This window comes from Zalophus californianus, chromosome 3, assembly GCF_009762305.2.
Source record: "Zalophus californianus isolate mZalCal1 chromosome 3, mZalCal1.pri.v2, whole genome shotgun sequence".
NCBI classification, from domain to species: Eukaryota; Metazoa; Chordata; class Mammalia; order Carnivora; family Otariidae; genus Zalophus; species Zalophus californianus.
The window spans coordinates 102,228,519-102,251,712 of record NC_045597.1 but is presented as its reverse complement, the minus strand read 5'-3'; the positions used below and the strand labels follow the sequence as shown (position 1 = coordinate 102,251,712).

Below are 23,194 nucleotides of genomic sequence, written 5' to 3'. Positions count from 1 at the left end.
ATTTGCTTATAAACCTACTAGTTATATATAAGTTATTTTTATTCTGTGTACATAATCCTGCTATGTCATCTGTTATAATTTAATTTTTTTACTTTATATTTTTAATTGAAGTATAGTTGACACAAATGTTACATTGGTTTAGGGCATACAATATAATGATTTGACAAGTCTATACATTATGCTATGCTCACCACATAGCTTCATGCAACTTTAATTATCATGCAACTTTAATTATAATACCATTGACTATACTCCTTATGCTGTGTCTTTTATCCCTGTGACTTATTTGTTCCATTACTAGAAACTTGTGTCTCCTGCTGTCCTACACCCATTTTGCTTATGCCTCCCTCCCACCCCTGCCACTACATCCATTGGTGTGTTCTATTTATGGGTCTGTTTCTGCTCTTGCTTGTTTGTTTATCCATTTGTTTTGTTTTTTAGATTCCACATATAAGTGAAATCACATAGTATTTGTCTTTCTTTGTCTGACTTACTTCACTTAGTGTAGTACTCTTTTGGTCCATCCATGTTGCAAATGGCAAGATTTCATCCCTTTTTATGGCTGAGTAATAGTCCATTGTATATATACCCCAACTTGTTTACTCATTTATTTATTGAGGAACACTTGGGTTTCTTCCATATCTTGGTTATTGTAAGTAATGATGCAGTAAACATAGGGTGCATATATCTTTTTGAGTTAGTGTTTTTGTTTTCTTTGGGAAAATACCCACTAGAGGAATTACTGGATCATATGGTAATTCTCTTTTTAATTTTTTGAGGAACCTCCATACTGTTTCTCACAGTGGCTGCAGCAATTGCAATAGTGTGTGAGGGTTCCTTTCTCTCTGTGTCCTCGCCAACACTTATTATTTCTTATCTTTTTGATTCTAGGTATTCTGACAAGGTTAAAGTGATAATTCATTGTGATTTTGATCTGCATTTCCCTGATGATTAGTGATGTTGAGCATCTTTTTATGTGTCTGTTGGCCATCTGTATGTCTTCTTTAGAAAAATGTCCATTCAGGTCCTCTGCCCATTTTTAATCAGATTTATTTGTTTTTTCGGTGTTGAGTTGTATAGGTTCTTTATATATTTTGGATATTAATGCCTTACCAGATAGATCTTTTGCAGATATCTTTTCCCATTTACTAGGTTGCCTTTTCATTTTGTGGATGGTTTCCTTCCCTTTTTATTTTGTTATAGTCCCGATCCCTTGTCTGAGGAGACATATCTAGAAAAATATTGCGAAGTCAAAGAAATTACTGCCTATGTTTTCTTCTAGGAGTTTTATGGTTTCATTTCTCACATTTAGGTCTTTAATCCATTTTGAGTTTATTTTTGTGTATGATGTGAGAAAGGGGTCCAGTTTCATTCTTTTGCATGTAGCTGTCTAGTATTCCCAGCACCATTTATTGAAGAGACTGTCTTTTCCTTATTATGTATTGTTGCCTCCTTTGTCATAGATTAGTTGACCATATAAGCATGGGTTTATTTCTGGACTTTCTTTTCTGTTCTGATGATCTATGTGTCTTGTTTTTGTGCCAGTACCATACTGTTTTGATTACTATAGCTTTGTAGTATATTTTGAAATCTGGGACTGTAATACCTCCAGCTTTGTTCTTTCTCAAGATTGCATTGGTTGTTCGGGGTCTTTTGTGGTTCCATACGAGTCTTAGGGTTATTTGTTGTAATTCTGTGAAAAATGCCCTTGGTATTTTGATAGGGATTGCATTGAATCTGTAGATCGCTTTGGGTAGTTGGGACATTTTAACAATATTCTTCCAGTGAATGAGCATGGAGGGTCTTTCTATTTGTGTCATCGTTAATTTCTTCATCAGTATTTTATAGTTTTCAGAGTAAGTCTTTGATCTTTGTGGTTAAGTTTATTTCTAGGTATTTTATTCTTTTTACTGGGATTGTTTTAATTTTTCTTTCTGCTACTTTGTTATTAGTGTATAGGAATGCAACTGATGTATGTATATTAATTTTGTAACCCTCAACTTTACCAAATTCATGCAACTGATGTATGTATATTAATTTTGTAACCCTCAACTTTACCAAATTCATGTATTTTAATAGTTTTATGGAGAGTCTTTAGAATTTTCTTTAAAGATTTTATTTATTAGAGAGAGAGAGAGTGCACATGAGCGGGGGGGGGCACAGAGAGAGGGAGAAGGACAAGCAGATTCCCTGCTGAGCACCAAGCCCGTTGCAGCACTCGATCCCAGAACCTGAGATCATGACCTGAGCTGAAGTCAGACGCTTAACTGACAGAGCCACCCAGGCACCCCTGGAGTCATTAGAGTTTTCTATGTGTAGTATCAGGTAATCTGCAAATAGTGACAAGTTAACTTCTTCCTTAGAAATTTGGATACCTTTAATTTATTTTTCTTGTCTGATTGCTGTGGCTAAGATTTCCAATATTATGTTAAATTAAAGTGGTGAGAGCGGACATGCTTGTCTTGTTCCTGATCTTAAAGGAAAAGCTCTTTGTTTTTCACCATTGAGTATGATGTTAGCTATGGTTTTTTCATATATGGCCTTTATTATGTTTAGGTATGGTCCATATAAACCTATTTTGAGAGTTTTTATTGTGAACAGATGTTGGTTTTTGTCAAATGCTTTTTCTGCATCTATTGGGATTGAACAAATGATTTTTATCCTTAATTTTGTTGATTGTGGCATATCACACTGATTGATTTGCTAATATTGAACCATTATTATGTCCCCGGAATAAATCCTCTTGATTGTGGTGACTCATCCTTTTAATGTATTGTGAATGTGGCTTGCTAATACTTTGTTGAAGATTTTTGCATCTGTGTTCAGGGATATAGTAGTTTTCTTTTTTTAGTAGTGTCTTTGCTATCAGGGTAATGCTGGCCTCATAGAATGAATTTGGAAGTTGTTGGTTTTTTTTTTTTCTATTTTATTTTTTGGACTAGTTTGAGGAGAACAGGTATTCATTCTTCTTTAAATATTTGGTAAAATTTGCCTGTGAAGCAATCTGGTGTTGGCCTTTTGTTTGTTGGGAGCTTTTTGATTACCAGTTTAATTTTCTTACCATTAATTATCTGTTCAGATTTTCTATGTCTTCCTGATTCAGATTTGGGACATTGTGTATCTAGGAATTTATCTGTTTCTTCTACATTGTCCACTTGTTGGCATAATTTTTTATAGTATTGTCTTATAATTCTTTGTAATTTTGTGGTGTTTAATGTTACTTCTCCTCTTTCATTTCTAATTTTTTTTTCTCCTGTTTGATTTTGTTTTTTGATAAGTCTGGCTAAAGGTTTTTCAATTTTGTTTATCTTTTCTAAGAACCAGTTCTTAGTTTTATTGATCTTTTCTATTTTTTTGTTAAGATTTTAGTCTCTGTTTCATTTATTTCTATTCTGATCTTTATTAATTCCTTTCTCCTACTAACTGTGGGCTTTCTTAGGTCTTATTCTAGTTCCTTTAGTTGTAAGTTTAGATTGTTTCTTTGAGATTTATATTGTTTCTTGAGGTAGACCTGTATCACTAAATATTTTCCTCTTAGAACTGTTTTTTCTGTGTCCCAAAAACTTTGGACCATTGTGTTTTCATTTTCATTTGTCTCCATGTATTTTTTAATTTCTTCTTTGGTTTCTTTGGTGACCTATTGGCATATCTTAGCTTCCACCTATTTGTGTTTTTTCCAGTTTTTTCGTGTGATTAATTTCTAGGTTCATACTGTTGTGGTAAAAAAAGATGCATGGTATGATTTCAGTCTTCTTCAATTTATTGAGACTTGTTTTGTGGCCTAAGATGTGATCTGTCCTGGAGAATGTTCCCTGTGCACTTGAAAAGAATGTGTATTTTGCTGTTTGGGGATCAGATGTTCTTTATGTATCTGTTAAGTCCTTCTGGTCTAATTCAAAGGTGGTGTTTCCTTATTGGTTTTCTGCTTGGAGGAACTATCCATTGATGTAACTGAGGTGTTAAAGTATCCTACTATTACTGTATTACTGTCAATTTCTCCCTTTATCTGTATTAACTCTTGTGTTAATGTGTTTTGGTGCTCCATCATTGGGTGCATAGATGTTTACAATTGTTATATCCCCTTTTGAATTGTCCCCTTTATCATTATGTAGTGTCCTTTTTTGTCTCTTGTTATATTCTTAGTTTTAAAGTCTGTTTTGTCTGATAGAAGTATTGCTACCTTGCTTTTTTCTCACTTTATTTGCATGGACTATCTTTTTCCTTCCTTTAACTTTCATTTTCTATGTGTTTTTAGGTCTGAAGGGAGTCTTTCTCTTTTTTTTTCAAAGATTTATTCATTTGACAGAGAGAGCACAAGCAGTGGGAGCGGGGAAGGGAGAAGTAGGCTCCCTGCTAAGCAGGGAGCCTAATGTGGGGCTTGATCCCTGGATTCTGGGATCATGACCTGAGTTGAAGGCAGACACTTAACGGACTGAGCCATCCAGGCACCCCTCTGAAGGGAGTCTCTTGTAGGCAGTGTATAGATGGCTCTCTCTCTCTCTCTCTTTTTTTTAAATTTTCTGCCCCCCTTTGTCTTTTGATTATATCATTTAATCTATTTACGTCTAAAGTAATTATTACTAGGCATGTGTCTATTGCTGTTTTGTTAATTGTTTTTAGTTGTTTTTGTAGGTCTTCTCTATCCTTTTTTCTTCTTTTGCTCTCTTTCCTAGTGATTGATTATTTTCTGTAGTGTTATGCTTGGCTTTCTTTCTCTTTAATTTTTGTGTATTTATTATAGGCATTGTGTTTGTGGTTACCATGAGGTTCAGATGTAGTATTCTAAATATATAGCAGTCTATATTAACTTGATGGTCACTTAAGCTTGAATACATTGATGTCACAACGATGAGGTCATGACCTGAGCCAAAATCAAGAGTTGGATGCTTAACAGACTGAGCCACCCAAGTGCCCCTTATTTTTCATATTTTTATTTGTAATTTTCTTCTAATTATGAACTTTCCTTTTCCACTTAAATAATTCCCTTTAAGATTTCTTTTAAGGATGCTTTAGTGGTGATATACTCCTAGCTTTTGTTTATCTGGCAATTCTATCTCTACTTCAATTCTGAATGATAATCCTCCTGGATAGACTATTTTTGGTTGTAGGTTTTTTTCCTTTGAGCATTCTGAATATATCATGCCACTCATTTCTGGTCTGTAAAGGTTTTGCTGAGAAATCACCTAACGGCCTTAGAGTGTTTCCCCTGTGTGTAACTTACTTATTGCTGATTTTAAAATTCTGTCTTTATCTTAAACCTTTGACATTTTAATTATTATATGTCATAGTGTGCACCGTCTTGGGCAATCTTTTTTGGAACTCTCTATGCTTACTGAATCTGAATGTCTGTTCCTTCCCAGGTTAGGGAAGTTTATGTCTATTATTTTTTCAATCAAGTTCTCTACCTTTTCCTTTCTTCTTCTTCTGGGACCCCTATAATGTGATTGTTTATTTGGTCTTGTCTAAGAGAACCTTTACCTTATCCTCATTTTTAAAATTATTGTGCTTTGAATTTGTTTTTTGCTGTTCATCTCAGGTATTTTCCAAACCCTGTCTTCCAGATCACTGATCTGTTCTTCTGCATCCTCTAATGTTTTGTTGATTCCCTCTAGTGTAATTTTTATTTCACTTATTATATTCCTCAATTCTGATCGTTTTTTTTTATATTTTCTCTTTGTCAAAATTATTAATTTTTTCCACTTTTCCATGTGGTAAGCATTTTTATGGTCATTACTTTAAACTTTTATCAAGCATATTGCTTTTGTTTTGTTTCATTTGGAGCATATTCCTCTGTCTCCTCGTTTTGCTTGACTTTCTGTATTTGTTTCTAATGATTAGGTGGAACAGTTGATTCTGTAATTGTTCCCTGTGAAGACTGTGTGTGCCTGGTGACTTTGGCTGGCCAGCTGGAGCTGTGTTTGGAGTGCACTGGGGCTCCTGGGACAGTCTGTACTTGTGCTGACCTGATATGATGGCCTGAGCTGAAGTGGGCATACGTTGGGGTGGTTTCAGGTTTCTTTGTGCAGGGGGCACCCTGGCAGGACAGCTAATGTTGAAATGCATGCTATCCGGAGTGTCCTGGGACTGTGCAGAGGGTGCCTTGGTAGGACAGCTAAAGCTGAAGTGGGTGCGGGCCAGTACTGTCCCTGGGTTCTCTGCACAAAGGGCACTCTGGCAGGGTAGCTGAAGTTGAAGTGTCCCAGGGTTTGCTGCATAGAGGGTGCCCTGGTGGGGCAGCTGGAGCTGAGGCAGGGTGCAGGCCAGGGTGTCCCTTGTGCTACATGCAGGGGCACCTTGGTTGGATAGCTATAGCTGAAGTATGCATGGGCTGGGGCATTTCCTAGGGCTCTCCATGTAGCTGGTGCCCTGGAGTTGAACCTGAAGTGGGTGCAAGCCAGGATGTCCTGGGATGCGTAGCACAGGGGATTCCCTGGTGGGGTGACTGGAGCTGAGACCGGTAGAAGCTAGAATGTTCTGCTGTGCTCATGCAGGGGGTTGCCCTGGCAAGGTGGCTGGAAACTTTGTGGGGTTGGGACAGTGATGTCCTGCTGCATTCCATTTAGGTGGTGCCCTTGGCAGATAGCTAAAACTGATGTGGACATGGGCTGGGGATTTCTGGAACGCTCTGTGGGGGGGTGCCTTGCATGGGTGGCTGGAGCCTAAGCAGGGGTGATCCGGGAGGTCCTGGAGCACTCTGTACCAGGGCTGCCTTAGCAAGCTTTCTGGAGCTGGAGCCAGAGTGGTGTGGGCCTGGGGTGTTCTGGGGTGCTTCCATCCTATATCACCTTGGTAGTATGGCTGGAATTGTAAGCAAGTGCTGACCAGGAGTGTCCTTGTGTGTGCTGCTCTGGGGCTGTTTTCGTGGGATGGCTGGGCCTGGTGTGGGCTAGGGACCCATGGCTCACTGAGCGAATAAGCTACATAGGGCTCCCAGACCCTGCTCCTGTTTGCTATCATTCTATATCCACTATCAAAGTGGATATAGAATGTAAACTGTGATGCTCTCTAGCTCCTCCATCCTGGAGAGAATTCCAGCAGCTCCCTTGCTGTTTGATGGAGATCTATGGCTGGATATTTTACAAACTAGCTTCTCTTTGAAACCCTGACATTTTCTTCTGTGCCCAGGGCATCCGGGGCTGCTATGGGCCAGGGACCCTGTGGTCACTAATGTGGTAGGCTGGGTATTAACACCTGGACCCTGCTGCCGTCTGTACTCTCAAGGTGGAAGATGTGCGTAAATGTGGGGTTTGCCAGCCTCTCATACTTGGAGAGAGTTCCAGCAGCTCCACCATTCAGCGGGGTTCTAGAGCTAGTTCCTTTATATTGTAGTTGCCCTTTTAAACTGTCGCTTTTTTTTTTTTTTTCTGTGCCCCAGGGTAGAAGAATCTGCTCTGTGTCTTTCAGTCTTATCCCTTACACTGCAGATTGCAGCATCAGAGGTGGGATTTCCTTTGTTACCATGTCTTCATCTCTCTTGCCTTTCTCTATGTGGTCTATCTTTTGTTATATAGAAGTTGTTCACTCACCCCTCAGTTCTTCAGGAGGAGTTGTTCTGTAGTAAATAGGTGTAGAATTGGTGTGTCCGTGGAGGAGATGAGTTCAGGATCTTCTTACATTGCTGTCTTGGACTGGAACCAAATTTTAATTTTTTTTCCTCTTCTTTCTTTGTCCTTTTCCTTTTGTCTTATTCAACTGAGGTGATTCCACTATTAAATTAAATTGGCAATAACAGGCATATTTGTGTTTTTTATGACCTTGCAGGGAAAGCTTTCAACATTTTACCTTAAGTATGATGTTTGCTGAAGGTTTTTGGTAAAAACTTGTATCATATTAAGGAAGTTCTCTTCTGTTTTTCCTATGTCGGGTAGCTTTTGTTGTAAATGAATTTCAAATTTTATCAAATGCTTGTTTCGCCACTGTTGAGATGACTGTACAACTTCTTTATTTTGTTATTTTTGAGAATTACATTGATTGAACTTTTTTCACAGTGCGTTTTTTAACAGCTTAATTGAGATGTAACGCACATACCGTAAAATTCACTTTGTAATTCTGTGAGTTTTGTTATATTCATAGAGTTTTGGAACCATCATCACAATCTAATTTTAGAACATTTTCATCACTTTAAAAAAAACCCGGTACTCATTATCAATTGCTCTCTGTTCTCTGCCATCCTGCTCTTCCCACCCCCTGTCCCGAGTCTAACCCTAGGCAGCTACTCATTTACTTTATGTCTGTATGAATTTGCCTAATCTGGACCTTTCATATAAATGGAATTACACAATATGTGGTTCATTGTGACTGGCTTCTGTCACTTAGTGTAATGTTTTCAGTGTTCATCCATGTTATAGCATATATCAGTGTTTCATTGCATTTTATTGTCAAATAATACTCCATTGTTATGGATACACTGTATTTTCTTTACCAGTTCATCAGGTGATGGACATTTTGTTTGTTTCCCATTTTTACTTTTATGAATAATACTGCTGTGAAAATTTGTATGCAAGCTTTTGTGTGCATGTGTTTTTGTTTCTTTTGGGTGTATACCTAGAGGTAGAATTTCCAGGTCTTATGGTAAGTAATTATGTTTAACTTTTTGATGAACTGCCAGACCGTTTTCTACAGTGCTACATTTTTATACATTTCCACAAGGTGTTTGAAGGTTCTAATTTCTCTACACTTTTGTCAACACTTGTTACTATCTATCATTTTTCTTTAAGCCATCCTACTGAGTGTGAAGTGTCTTATTTTGGTTTTGATTTGCAGTTTCCTTACTACTAATGGTGTTGAACATCCTTTTGTGTGCTTTTTGGCCATGTGTATACCTTCTTTAGAGAAATGTGTATTCAGATCTTTTGCCCATTTTTAAATTGGATTTTTTTTATTATTCAGTTGTAATTCTTCTTTATTTTTGTCAGACATAATGTACAAATATTGTCTCCCCTTCTTTGAGCTGTCTTCATTCTCTTGATTTGTAGCTGTAAAGTTTTTAATTTTGGTGAAGTCCAGTTTATCTATTTTGTTGTTGCTTTTAGTTTTGGCTTTGTAGCTAAGAAACCATCGCATAACCCAAGGTCATGAAGATTTATTCTTTTACTTTCTTTTAAGAGTTTTTCCATTTTGCCTACTACATTTTAGTCTTTGATCCATTTTGAGTTAATTTTTATGTATGGTGTTAGTTAGGGGTCCAAGTTCATTCTTTTGTATCAGGATATCTAGTTGCTCTAGTGCTATTTCTTGGAAAGACTGTTCTTTTCCTGTTGAATTGTTTTGGCACCCCTGTGAAAAATGAACTAACCGTAAATGTAAGAGTTTATTTCTGGACTCTAAAATCTATTCCATTGATCTATCATCATGCTAGTACTACACTGTCTCAGGTAGCTTTGTGCTAAGTTTCACAACCAGGAAGTATAGGTCCAAGTTTGTTCATTTTCAAGATTATTTTGGGTTTGATTGAGTTTTGAAAGTTTAACTAGGCTTGTGTTCCTAAAATAAGCCCATTTTATTTTATTTTATTTTCCCTAAAATAAGCCCATTTTACATGTCTTGATATTTTAGGCTTTTAATTTATTGCTGTCTTTGGTTTGCTAATATTTTGTTTACCCATGAATATGAGAAAATGGCTTGTGTGTGTGTATGTGTGCTCACATGTGTATGTTTGTATTGTGATTGTCAAATCAGTGTGTTTCTCCCAACCGGATGGGGGCCCTCAAATGTGGGGTGATGACGATTGGGTGGGGGCTTTTGGTATGGGTGGTGAAAGAATTCACCTGAGGCAGGACAAAGGAGATAAAAGTTTATTAAATACACCACAAGGGAGCAAGGGGCAGGACAGCAGAGGAGAGACTGCGATGAGGCAGTGGTTGAGGGCTGTTTTTAAAGGGGGAAGGTGAGGAGGTATTGGGATATATGGAATTTTCCCTTTTTTGGTAAATGTATTAGTACTCCATTGGTCAGTTAGGGCTGATGGATATTTTGAGGTGGGTTTCCTGATGGGCCTGTCTGTATTCAGCTAGGTGGTCCCTGTGGGCTCTTTTGCCTTGCTCTACATTCCATTGCTCAAGCCTGTTGTCTAAAAGCAGCCTCTACTGGACACCTGGGTGGCTCAGTCAGTTAAATGTCTGCCTTTGGCGCAGGTCATGATCCCAGGATTCTGGGATCGAGTCCCGCATCAGGCTCCTTGCTCATCAGGGAAACTGCTTCTCTCTCTGCCTGCTGCTTCCCCTGCTTGTGCTCTCTCTCTGACAAATAAATAAAATCTTAAAAAAAAAAATAAAAGCAGCTTCTACAATCAAGTTTAGGCTGGCTTCATAGATTGAGCTTGAAAGGAATACATCTGTCATTCACTAAATGGCTCAAGTTTGTATATTGGGTTCTTCAAATCTTCCATATCCTTTTTATATTTTTAATCTGCTTATATAATCAATTACTGAAAGAAATATATCAAAATCTTCCACTGTAATTATAGATTTAGCTATTCTCCTTTCTCAGATTTTCCTTTTGTTTTTGTGTATTTGCATTACATTTTTTATATATTTTAAGGAAATGTTTATGTTTTTAGTAAGCTAAACCTTTTGTCATTATAAAATACCCTTTATTTCTTTTTTTTTTTTAAGATTTTATTTATTTATTTGAGAGAGAGAGAATGAGAGATAGAGAGCACGAGAGGGAGGAAGGTCAGAGGGAGAAGCAGACTCCCTGCCGAGCAGGAAGCCCGATGTGGGACTCGATCCCAGGACTCCAGGATCATGACCTGAGTCGAAGGCAGTCGCTTAACCGACTGAATCACCCAGGCGCCCAAAATACCCTTTATTTCTAATAATGCCCTTTAGCCAATATTTGTTGCCTTATGTTAATAAAACTATACCAGCTCTATTTTGGTATGTATGTCTTTTTTCATTCTTTTCCATTCAGTGTTTAAGATGTGTCTTTTTAAAGCAGCATATACTGATTTTTAAATCCAGTATGATAATCTTTTTCTTTTAATTGGCATTTTACTTCATTTCTATTTAATGTGTCTTCTAGTCACTGATTCTTTTTGTCTATATCTATATCTACTGCTTATTTTATCCAACAAATTCTTTTTTTAAATTAAATTAAAATTTTTAAAGATTTTTTATTTATTCATTTGATAGAGACATAGCAAGAGAGGGAACACAAGCAGGGGGAGTAAGAGAGGGAGAAGCAGGCTTCCTGTGGAGCAGGGAGCCTGATGTGGGGCTCGATCCCAGGACCCTGGGATCATGACCTGAGCTGAAGGCAGATGCTTAACGATTGAGCCACCCAGGTGCCCTATAAATTAAATTTTATTTTTGAGTAATCTCTACACCCAGCGTGGGTCTTGAAATTACAACCCTCAGACCAAGAATTGCATGCTCTACTGACTGAGCCAGCCACACATCCCTCATTGAACAAATTCTTAATTAAAAAAATAAAAATAACAAAATCATCTCCTCAAAGTCCATAGTTTGTCTGAGCAGCCATTTGGTTTTTATTTCCAAATAAATTTATTAGTACTATATTTCAACAATAGCTGATTCTCCTCAACAGAATTCTAATATTTATTTAGGAATGTATCAGTAAATTCCATTTGAATTTATCTTGTTTCCAATTGATTATAAAAATGCCATCTTGATCTTAAATAAAATATTGAAAATGAAAACTTCCCTTTATTCACTTCTCAAGTGTTGTTTATCAAGAGAATTGCTTAGAAAATGAGTTCTGCTAGATTTTGCTTTCACTAAACTTCCCTAGCCAATGATTTTAATTTTGATAATTTTAATAACATGGTATTAAAAGGTAAATATTGCTTGTTCCATCTTACCAGCTCCCCCAACCTTACTAAAAAATAAAGTATGTATACAATGAATAAAACTTTTTCCTAAATTTCTGAACTAAATTCTCTATACTTTTCATGATTAGATGGACATACACACTTATTATCAGTATTAGTTTCTTGATAAGTTAGAAGGTGAAGCCCAAGTCTTCCTTTATTAACACAATATTGGTTACACCTGACCTTTTGCAGCAGATGAACCTATATGACTGACCTAAATGAGGTATTTTTTATTATAATATAATTTTTAGACTTTTTATAGTATAAGTGGGAAAGAGTATTTTAAAATTATTTTATTTTGAACATTAACTGAAATATCCCTGTGTTATTAATTAATCATACCACTACTTATTTTTAAGTTCTTTATGTATCCAGATACCTATTTGAATCATCGGTGAAGCAGACATACCACAATTTTAGTTCAATTGAAAGTTTTCTAAACATTTTTATACTATTGTAGACTTTTTTAATCTTCATCTATATTTTTTCTCTTATTTGTGACTCTCTTAAAACAATTTTTTTATTAAGATGGCTTTAGTTTCATTGTTTATTTTTACAAATGTAGTGACTGATTCAGTCTTATTAAAATAAATCAGATAAGTTGCAGTATGACCTCATTTTAGCAGGTATTTTTTTCTTGGTGTTCATTAAAAATTTTTGCAATGTAAAGAAAGCAAAGATAATAGACAGTAAAATGGTTTTTGTATTTTTTTTTCTGAGCTTCTTGCCAGTGTTCCACCCTAAACTAATGGTATGAGGTACTCCTTAAAACGTTAACCCTCAAAATTGCTTCTGAAACCCTATTAGTTTTGGAAAGCGAACATGGCACTTTCTACTGCTGCTACCCTTGCCAGAATGGGTTTCACTTACTCACTGCTTCTTTGAGTTTTGACTTTCTGGATTAAAGTCTGGAATGGGCATATCTAATTAGCAAATCCAATTTCTGTAAGGCAGGCTGAGAAAGCAAGAATTTGCTATTTCCAGCTTTTCTATTGGGACATGGTATCTGACTCCTACTCAGATTTGTAATATGAGGAAATTCCTAAACATAGCAGGGGTCCCAGATGTTGGGTGACCTCAAAGAATAATGTAGATAGACTATCTATGTCAACTCCCAAATACATGTATCCAGCCTTGTTCTCTCCCTAGGGTTCCAGACTCACGTATTTCCAAATCTATTAGACATTTCCACTTCATAATTTACAACCATCTCAAAATTTATATATTTCTAAAAGATGTATTGATTTTTTTCTCCCCAATCCGTTTCTTCCTTAGTCTTTACTATCTCAATAAATTTGCATCCATTCCATCACTCTAAATGTACATCTTGAGTTCACATGTCCCTCATTCTCCACATGTCCTCCATCAGCAAGTTCCGTTTGCTTTACTTCTGATTCATTTTCTGAATCTCTCTGGTTCTACTGCCAAAGATGATTCTTGCCTTGTCTGTTTCAGCCTGGTAATAAATTTCTTGCTTTAATGCTTTACGGCTTTTTGAACCATTCTCTGTTATTTACTCAGTGTTTTGGTGGTGGTGGTTGAGAAGGGAGGCCCACTCACTGGTGTTGAGGAGGACCTTATCAGACAGGTTTGAGTCTGTCATAAGTCATAGCTAAATCCAGTAGCCTTCAGATGCAGTGGGGCCTTTATGGACTGGCCAAATCCTCTAGGGACATTTATTCCCTATCTTTCTATTAATAGCTTTGTCCTCTACTGGTAGTTTTAAAAAATATGAGATTGTGTCCCTCTCCTGCTTAAAACTCTCCAGTAAGTGCTGTCTAATACAGCTTTCAGTGAAGATTGAAATGGTATATATCTTCACTGTTCAATATGATAGCCACTAGCCACAAGTGGCCACTGAGCACTTAAAACATGGCTGATGCAACTGAGGAACTGAAGTTTGAATTTTATTTATTTTTATTACTTTTTTCCAAGCCAAACTGTATCCAGCTTTATTAACGATACTTTCCATAAACAATCATGGTATTTCAGGCAGCACATGGGAAGATAGTCATTAACAATGTTCCATAACTATTATACTCCCTTCTTCCATGGATTACCAAAATCAGAAAGCCACTATAAAACCCAGTGGAGTCTTCATCTGATCCCCTGAACAGGGAAAGAGTGAGGGTTGACATTTCACATTTAGCATGTTGTTCAACAACCTTTTCACAAGCAGACACTGACTTTCAGGAAATGAAATGAAGATAGCATAATTGGCAATCTGAAGATCCACAAGCTAAAAAAGGAGGTCTTTTGAGGGATGCCCTCTCCATGGTGACACTGTAAAGTCCAGATTGCCTGACATATACTGGGAACCATGTCTTGGGGTAAAGTTCCAACAGATCTCTGGGTTTAAGGGAGTTAAGTCTAAGTTGAAGGCAGACAGGGAGAAGAGGACAAAAAAAAAAAAAAAAAGAATTTTAGTTTTTCCACACCACAAGGCATTTGTGCCAAGGTGGCTAATGTGTTGCAACATCAAGGAATCCCTCCTCCTGGGAGCCAAAAGGAAGATTCTCAAAACTACAAGGGAATGGTGTTTTTCCATTTGTATCAGTCTAGCTTCAGAGATACTGTTAGTGATATATGCCCTTCGGCCCAAATAACAATGAAATATTCTGTGTGCTAACAACATAGCTTAAAAGAAAAAAGTAAAACAAAATTCTGCATTTTTATAAAACTTGATAGAAAATAGTATTTCAAACTGTACAGTCACAAGAAGTACACAGCTATCAAAAATGCACACACTTCACTTGGCATCTCCAGCACCTTCAGCTTTCTGTGCCTGGTCTGTTTTGGCATCTCTGTTTTTTGCAGGGTTATTCTCAATCTTTGCCAACGTCAGTTTCCCGCTTTTTCCCATGTACCTTCTCTTCCTTCTTTGCAGGGGCCTTTCTAGGCTTGGGCTCTGGCTTTAGAGGAGCAGGTTTAGCAGATAACTTTGCAGATCTTCTCTATGGCTCCTTCTTCACCTTAGCTTTATCTCCTTTAGCATCCACTTCAGCCTTCCTCTTGGGCATGGGGGTGACGGTGGCACTGGACGCGGAGATATAGCGGCATGGGCTTTGGCCGCCCGGAGGTCATTCGTGTCTCTTCTTCACACCATGCCTGGAGTTTTAATTTTTAATTTAAATAGCCACTTCTGGTTAATAGTGTTTTGGATGGCAGAGCTGGATTGGCTCCCCTTCATTCTTAAAATAGAATCCAAAGCCCTTATCAGGGCCTTCTATGATTTTACTCTTGCTTATCTCAATAGCTTCATCTCATACTATTCTCTCCCTTGGTTCAGCCACATTGGCCTCCTTTCTGTTCCTAAAGATCACTCAGCCCTTTCTCAGCTTGGAGCCTTTCTGCTGATGCTGTCTGCCTGGAGTGCTCTTCTCTCAGTTTTGAACTTGGTTGATTCTTTCACACCCTTCAGTCTATGGACTAAGCATCACCTAGGAGAGTCCTTACCTGGTCAGCCTACCTAAATTGGTCATTACGATCTTAAGTTCCTTCATAATATTTACACTATACTGTAATTAATCATTTATTTATTTATTTTTAGTCTCCCCCTTAAGAATATAAGCTCTGTGAGGGTATGGTCCTTGCTTCTCTAGATCCTGGCATGTAATATCTATTTATTAACAAATATGCACTGAATTCCTGAGATTCTTAGGCATTGGATACAGAGGTTGATTACTTTTTTTGGGGTGGGGTAAAATTTTATAAGTCTGCAAGGAATTGAGAAAACAAATTTGTTTTAAAGATGAAGTGAGATTACATATAAACAGATGAAAAGGTGCAATCTAAATACAAAGTATTATTAAAGAAGTTTTATAGTTTAGTGATTTAATAGGACTTTTTCTTGCAGAGCTCTGAGAATTTACAGATATATGAAATTTTCATATAGAAAATTAAAATGACATTTGTGGAAACCCCGTGGTGAGGGAGGTGCCAGTCAGGCAGAGTTTATACTGTATATTCATTTGATTTAAAAGAATTCATTTTAATATTTAAAAATGTGTCTCATTTAATATTGATTTAATTATAAATTTGGAGTTAATATCTTTGTATTTTGTAATTTTTAAAATGCAGTTTTATCCCATTCTTAGAAAATTTGGTGTGATATGAAAATGTACATCTATAAAAGGATTAATTAGAAAAGACTTCCTCTTTCTGTAGCAAATCATTCCTTTTTTAAAAAATTATTTAGTCTTAAAAATCTGGCTGATTTATAAATTTTCAGTAAAACATTATTGCTTAAAACAGGATAATGGTTATGTCATGGTTCAATTTGAAATATAAATGAAATAAAGAATGCTGAGTTTCCGAATTGTGCACTAAGTAATTGCTTTTGGACTTAGTGCTTTGAATTTTCTTAATAGCTCATTTTGGATTGTGATGTAACCAATTTATATCTATGTAGATAGTATATCAAGACTAATAGAACTTTATTATTATTTATGTTTAATTCTCTAATACACTCAGTAATAACTATTTCCCTACCCTTCCTCTTTTGTGATTTCTTTTTTTTTAGGATCAGGATGCCTAAAGTTCATAAGATAAAAAAGTCTCTTACACCTCAGATTTCTTGTTTGACAAATGAAGATTCTTATAAACAGTTGGATTTTTTGCCTGACAAACTAAGAGCAAAGCTGCTTCCTTTCCAGAAAGATGGTATTGCTTTTGCCCTCAGAAGAGATGGCAGGTAAAGTACTTTTTTCAAGGCATGCTAAAAATACTGAATTTTGGAGTGTGTATATATATAAAAAAGAAAGCAACAAAAGTTTGTGCAAACCATTTTTTGTATGTGTGTACAAAGTCTTCCTATTAATTTTTTTTACTGTATCTTGAAATAATAATTTTAGGATATACCTCATTTTGCCTTCTTGAATTATATTTTAGTTGACAATACAGCTCTACATTAATAGCCATTTTTTTCCTAGCATGTGGAAGGTTGTATCCTATTATGTCTTTCAGGGGTTGCCATTAAAAAGTGTGCTCTTGCGACTCAAAAACTTACTTTACAGGTGACTTACTGATTAGAAAGAGAAAAATTACAAAATGTTCATTTAGTATAACCAATAGTGGGGCACCTATAGGCATAATGTGCTGCACAGGAGTTATACAACATTTCTTTCTGGAAATACTTGTCCTGTTGATAATGGGGAAACAGTCAAACCAGTTCAGAATGTGGGATATTTTTTTAGGACAATTGACCTGAACTCTTCAAATGATACAGTGTCATGAAAAACCAAGGGAAGTGATGAGAATGTCCTAAATTGAGAGATATAAAAGTTAAAACATCTGAAAGTAATACATAAATCTTGATTAGATCCTGGATAAGTAAAAAAAGCTTTAGAGGACATATTAGGATAACTAGGAAAATTTCATCTGTGCTCTTTTAGAGTGGTGTTATTGAATTAATGTCAATTATCATGGGTGAGGTAATGATGTTGTAGTTGAATGTTCTTTTTCTTGGAAAATGCATGATAAAGAATTTGGGATGAAGAATTGTGATAGCAGCCTACTTTCTATATTTTCCCAAAAGGAAAGACATATGTATGTTTAGATAAACTTTGAGTCAGTCAGTCACAATGTTAGCACTGAAGCTGGTGAGTGGTATAAGAGTGCTGGCTATAGTATTCTCTTTGGATTTTCTGTCAGTTTGAACATTTAAAAAAAAAGTGATCAGTTTGATTTTCATTCTTTTGTAGGTCATCTGTGTTTTCTGATTGGATCCAGTCTTTTTCTGATTTTAAGATTTTCTCTTGGTCTTTGGAGTTCTGCAGTATCACAATAATTTATTCAGTGTGGTTTTCTTTTTGTTTATTCTCCTTGAGATTATTGTGCATTTTTTTAATCTGGAATTTATGTCATGTTGATTCTGGAAAATTCTCAGCTCTTCTCTATTTTTAAAAATTATTTTTAAAGATTTTATTTATTTGAGAGCAAGAGCATGAGCGGTGGTAGGGGACAGAGGGATCAGAGGGAGAAGCAGACACCCCTGCTGAGCAGGGAGCCCGATGCGGGACTCGATCCTGAGACTTCAGGATCACGACCTGCGCGGAAGGCAGAGCTCAACCGACTGAGCCACCCAGGCGCCCCTATCTCTTTAAATATTGATTGGTACCCATTCTGTTTATTTTTTTCTTCTGCAACGGCAATTAGACTTAAACTTAACCATTTCACTCTATCCTATGCTTCCATTAACGTGTCTTATATTTTCTGTGTCTATCTCTGCTACAATATGGCTACTTTTAAAGATCTCTTTTTAAAAATAAAAGATCATGATTTAATTATTCTAATCCATTTAACTTACCTATCCAGTGTTTAAAGAATTTTTTGAAATGATGTATAAAATATATGGAAAAAAGTATGCAGATTATAAGTGTACAACTTGAAAAATTTTTACAGTATCACCATCACCAAGATCAAGAAATAGTACATTACCCACAACCCAGAAACCTTTCTCTTGCCCCTTCCCAATCACTACTGCCTCCTTCCTGTCCGAAGGTAACTACTTACCCTAACTTCTCAATCCACAGATTACTTTTATATATTTGACTGTATCATTGTAATCATCCATATGTATCTTTTGTGTCTGATTTCTTTTGCTCAACATCATTGTGATATTCTTTCTTGTTATTGCATGTGGTTGTAGTTGGTTCATTCTCATATAAAATTCCACTGTGTAAATATACCGATTTTTTTTATTCATTCACTGTTGATGAATATTTGAATTATTACTAGTTTGGGGCTTTTACAAATAATAATGCTATGAACATTCTTATACAAATCTTTTGGTAAATACATATATACACATATATTTCTGTCATGTGTATACCAAGAAGTATAATTGTTGAGTCATAAGATCTGTATATATTATAAGTAAATAACTTCCTATATTAGTTTGCCAGGGCTGTCATAATGAAATACCACAACTGGGCGACTTAAACAACAGAAATTTATTGTCTCACATTTCTGGAGTCTAGAAATCCAAATTCAAGGTGTAAAAAATAGTTGATTCCCACTTAGGGTTGTGAGGGAAGGATCTGTTCCAGGTCTCTTTCCATGATTTGTAGAACACTGTCTTCTTCCAATGTCTTTTCACATCATCTTCTCTCTATTCATGTCTATTCCCTTTCTTTAAGGATACCAGTCATTATTGGATTAAGGCCCACCTTAATAATCTAATTTTAACTAATTATATCTGCACCAATTCTGTTTCCAAATAAGGTCACATTCTGAGGCACTGGGGGTTAGAACTTTAACATATAGGTTTGGTGGGGACATCATTCAACCAATAACTCAGACAGTTTTCAAAGTGTACCAATTCTTACATCAATAATGCGTAAGAGTCAGTTGTATCACATCTTCACCAACACTTCTTATTGCCTATCTTTAATTTCATTTTAGGTATTCTGGCAAGTATATAGTGATACCCATTTAGGTTTTCATTTGCACTTCTCTGATAACAAATGAAATTTAACACCTTTTCATATGCTTATTAGCCATTCTTTCATCCTTTATTATTGTCTGTTAATATCTTATCCATTTTTCTACCAGGTTGTTTGCCTAATTGTTTTCTAGGAGTGTTTTGTCATATTTATGTTCTGGATACAAATTTTTTGTCAGATATATATGTTGCAAATAAAATTTATCAGGCTACAGTTTTCCTTTTCTCCCTCTTACTGATCTCTTTTGATAAGCAAAGTTCTCAGTTTTAATGTATTTTTTTTTTCTTAAAGATTTTATTTATTTATTTGACAGAGACAGAGATAGCGAGAGCAGGAACACAAGCAGGGGGAGTGGGAGAGGGAGAAGCAGGCTCACGGCTGAGCATGAAGCCCAATGCGGGACTCGATCCCAGGACCCTGGGATCATGACCTGAGCCAAAGGCAGACGCTTAACGAAGGCAGCCACCCAGGTGCCCCTCAATAAGTTTTTATAGTTTTCAATATATAATTCTTTCATGTATATCATTATATTTATTCCTACGTGTTTAGTATTTTTGATGTTGCTATAAAATGTCATTTCCTCCCTCTGGCTTTTCTAAGATTTTTTTCCTTGTTTGGTTATTCAAAAGTTTTGCTATGTATGATGTGCCTAGGTTTGCATTTAAAGTTTTTCATCTGTGGGTTGATGTCATTTATTAGTTCTAAGAAAATAATCTCTTGAAATCTCTTCAAATATTATTTTTGCCGCATTCTTTTCTCCTTGGTCTCCCATTATACCTATATTAGACCTTTTCTCTGTGTTCTATATATCTCTTACTATTTTATTTTTTAAAAAATGTCTGTGCTTTATTTGGATATTTGTTGTTTACTTATATTCTTCTTTACTAATCCTAAATTTTGCTATTAATTTATTGGATTCGCTAAAGGAAAAGACCATCACTCAAAATACTTGAAACCAAAACCCATTCATTATGGCTGAAATAAAGAGGCTGAATTTATTACTTGCTAAGCAAGGGAGAAACTGTGCTTCTACAAAGCAAAGAGTTGGTATTGAATCAGAGTTTGGGGAAGTTTGGAGTCTTTAAAAAGCCGAAGTGTTTAAGTATTTGCTCAATGTCACAGTATACTTTAGGGATTAGCTGACTGATGTCAAAGAACAGTTAGTCCTTCCCTATCTTGAAATTGGAGAACAGAAACATTTTATTTTCTGTTTTTGATGTCAGATAGTGTATTTTTAAGTCCTTGAATATCCAGTTCCTGTCTGCTGGTTATGTTGATAGTATCTTGCTTCTTGCCATGTTTTAATTCCATCTCTTCTTTCTATAAATATTTAGAACATATTTATTTTACATATCTGAAGTCCTTTGGAGGCTAATTTTACTTTTGTTCTTGTTATTCATGATGGTTTATTTCCCAATGTATTTGCTAATTTTTTCTAAAATTTTTGTTTTTATAATTAGGTAATCTTAATCTCTGAATCTTGAGAGACTTAAATAATGGGTAAATTTTTTTAGGGAGGATTTGCAAAATTAGGTTCTTGGTTTTTTTCCCACAGCGGAGAGGCAGTATAAATACAAAACCCCAAATTCATTTTCAGGTAGGCTTGTGATTATGAATTTTGATAATTAATTATCACCTCATGCTAAACCATAAGTTTCTTTAGTGGCTTTTAAAAAAAATTTAAATATAATTAAATTTAATAAAATGCACAGATGGACAGGTTTTATGTGCATATTTCAGTGAATTCTGATGTTTGTCTACCCATGTGTTTTTTAATACCTCTGTCAATATAGGACACTTCTACCACCCAGAATAGACCTCTTTCTAATCAACCTCATCCTCAAGAATCAGGAAACTAGTGAGCTGACTTTTGTCACCTGAATATGTTTTTTTATGGTTACTTGATGCTCTTTATTTTTTAACTTTTAATTTTGAAATAATTTCAACTTTGATTTAAAAAAGGTACAGAAATAACTTTCATATTACCTTTACCTCGATTCACTAATTTCTAACATTTTAGCACTTTTCCTTTATTATTGTATTATTCTCTCTCCCTCTTCTGTCTTTCTACACGCACACATGCGCGCACACACACACACACACACACACGTGCACTTGCACACAAAGTAGTATTTTTTTCAAAGCCATTTGAGATTAGGTTGCATATGTCTTTCTCCTTTAACCTACGGTATTTAAGAATAGTTCGTATTTTAAGAACAAAAATATTCTCTAACATAACCACAGTACAGTCATCAAACTCACGAGATTTAATCTTTAATCTCCATATATGTTGTTTTTCAGACTTTCATGACACTGAATATAGGCCAACGTATTTTATAGAATGTGTCTCAATTTTTTTAAACGTTTTCTCATTATAGGATTTAGATTCTGCAGTCCATTCTGGATTTGTACACAAGGGAGAAAGAAGTTCTATCCTTCTCAAGATATTGCTTTTGAAGTTACACAGAATCTATCAGCCCCTCACTGGTAGTGTTATTTATTTATTTTTTCCGGAATGGTAGTGTTAATTTTGATTGTTAGTCCAAGTGTTATAACTACCACACTCTCTACCACGTAGTTACTATTTTTCCCTCTCACAATTGTTGCCTATTTAACAAACAACTAACATGAGATGTTCAGACCATGTAAATATGCTTCCCCTTATCTAGTTTTCTCTTTTGGATTTAGCTTCCATACATGTTCTTGCTCAAAATAATTTTTCACCTGATAGTTGTGAAATGATGGTTTATTAATTGGCATTTTACTGTAAGGAAGAGCCCTCCCTTCTATTGCAACAATCTCTCTCTTTTTCTCTTTTTCCCTGTCTGTTTCTACCCATATATCTATCCATCCATTCATCTGTTCTCTTGGATTTCTAGTGGGTTATAATCCCTTACTATACCATAGCTTACTTTAGTCTGTTTTGGAACTTGTTGCAAATGGAATCATGCAGGTGATATGAGTCTCTGACGACTTTTGCTCATCATGTTTTTGAGATTCATATATGGTTTTGATCTCTGAATATAAGGCAATTATTTTGCTCATTCACTTGCTGATGGACATTTGGGTTGATTCTAGTTTGGGAGTCTTATGAATAAAGGTATTAACATTCATGGACAAGTCCTTTTGTGGACATGTTTTCAATTCTATTGCTTTTTCTTTTTTAAGATTTTATTTGTGTGTGTGTGTGAGAGAGAGAGAATGAGTGGAGGGAGAGGCAGAGGGAGAGGGAGAAGCACACTCCCTACTGAGCAGGGAGCCCAATGATGGGCTGGATCCCAGGACCTTGAGATCATAACCTGAGCTGAAATCAAGAGTCTGACACTCAACTGACTGAGCCACCCAGGCGCCCTAGTAATGCACTGATTTTGAGTTTGTATTTTCCTAAAAACTAATAATGTTGGCCTCTTTCAACATACCTTAATGTTTTACATATGTTTTAATTACTGTCTCTTTATTATTGATTTGAAGTTCTTTTATTATGCATAGAAGACCTTTGTCAGATATATGTATTATAATTTCTCCTTGTCTGTAGTTCGCTTTTTTAATTTTCTTTTTAGTATTCTTTGATGAACAGAAATTCTTAATACTCTGGTTTTTCTTCAGATGAAATAAATTTTTTGCCTTTTGATGAACTGAAATTTTTAATTTTTTTTTTTTAAAGATTTTATTCATTTGCAAGAGAGAGAGAGAGAAAACAAGCCTGGGGGTGGGAGAGGCAGAAGGGTAGGGAGAAGCAGACTCCCCACTGAGCAGGGAGCCCAACATGGGACTCGATCCCAGGACCCTGAGATCACTATCCGAGCCAAAGGCAGACGCTTAACCAACTGAGCCACCTACGGGCCCCAGAAATTTTTAATTTTCATAAAATCTAATTTATCAAGTTCTGATGTAGTTAATGCTTTTTATGTTGTCA

At 35.8% G+C, this 23,194-nt stretch overlaps 1 protein-coding gene and 1 pseudogene across 7 annotated transcripts in view; one reads left to right on the top strand and one right to left on the bottom strand.

The window, feature by feature from the left end:
* Positions 1-23,194, top strand: part of ZRANB3 (zinc finger RANBP2-type containing 3) — a 295,604-nt gene that overhangs the window by 10,350 nt on the left and 262,060 nt on the right. For 4 of the 7 annotated variants that reach the window (XM_027590261.1, XM_027590262.1, XM_027590264.2 and 1 more), the window contains one exon: positions 16,356-16,526. In XM_027590261.1, coding sequence (XP_027446062.1) covers positions 16,363-16,526 — 164 coding nt within the window. In that variant the 5' untranslated portion in view covers positions 16,356-16,362. Of the gene's footprint in view, positions 1-7,420; positions 7,440-16,355; positions 16,527-21,718; positions 21,766-23,194 lie in introns of those variants that run through there. The other 3 variants (XM_027590263.1, XM_027590266.1, XM_027590265.1) reach the window with 3 other exon arrangements.
* On the bottom strand, positions 14,583-14,853 carry LOC113920087 (annotated as a pseudogene).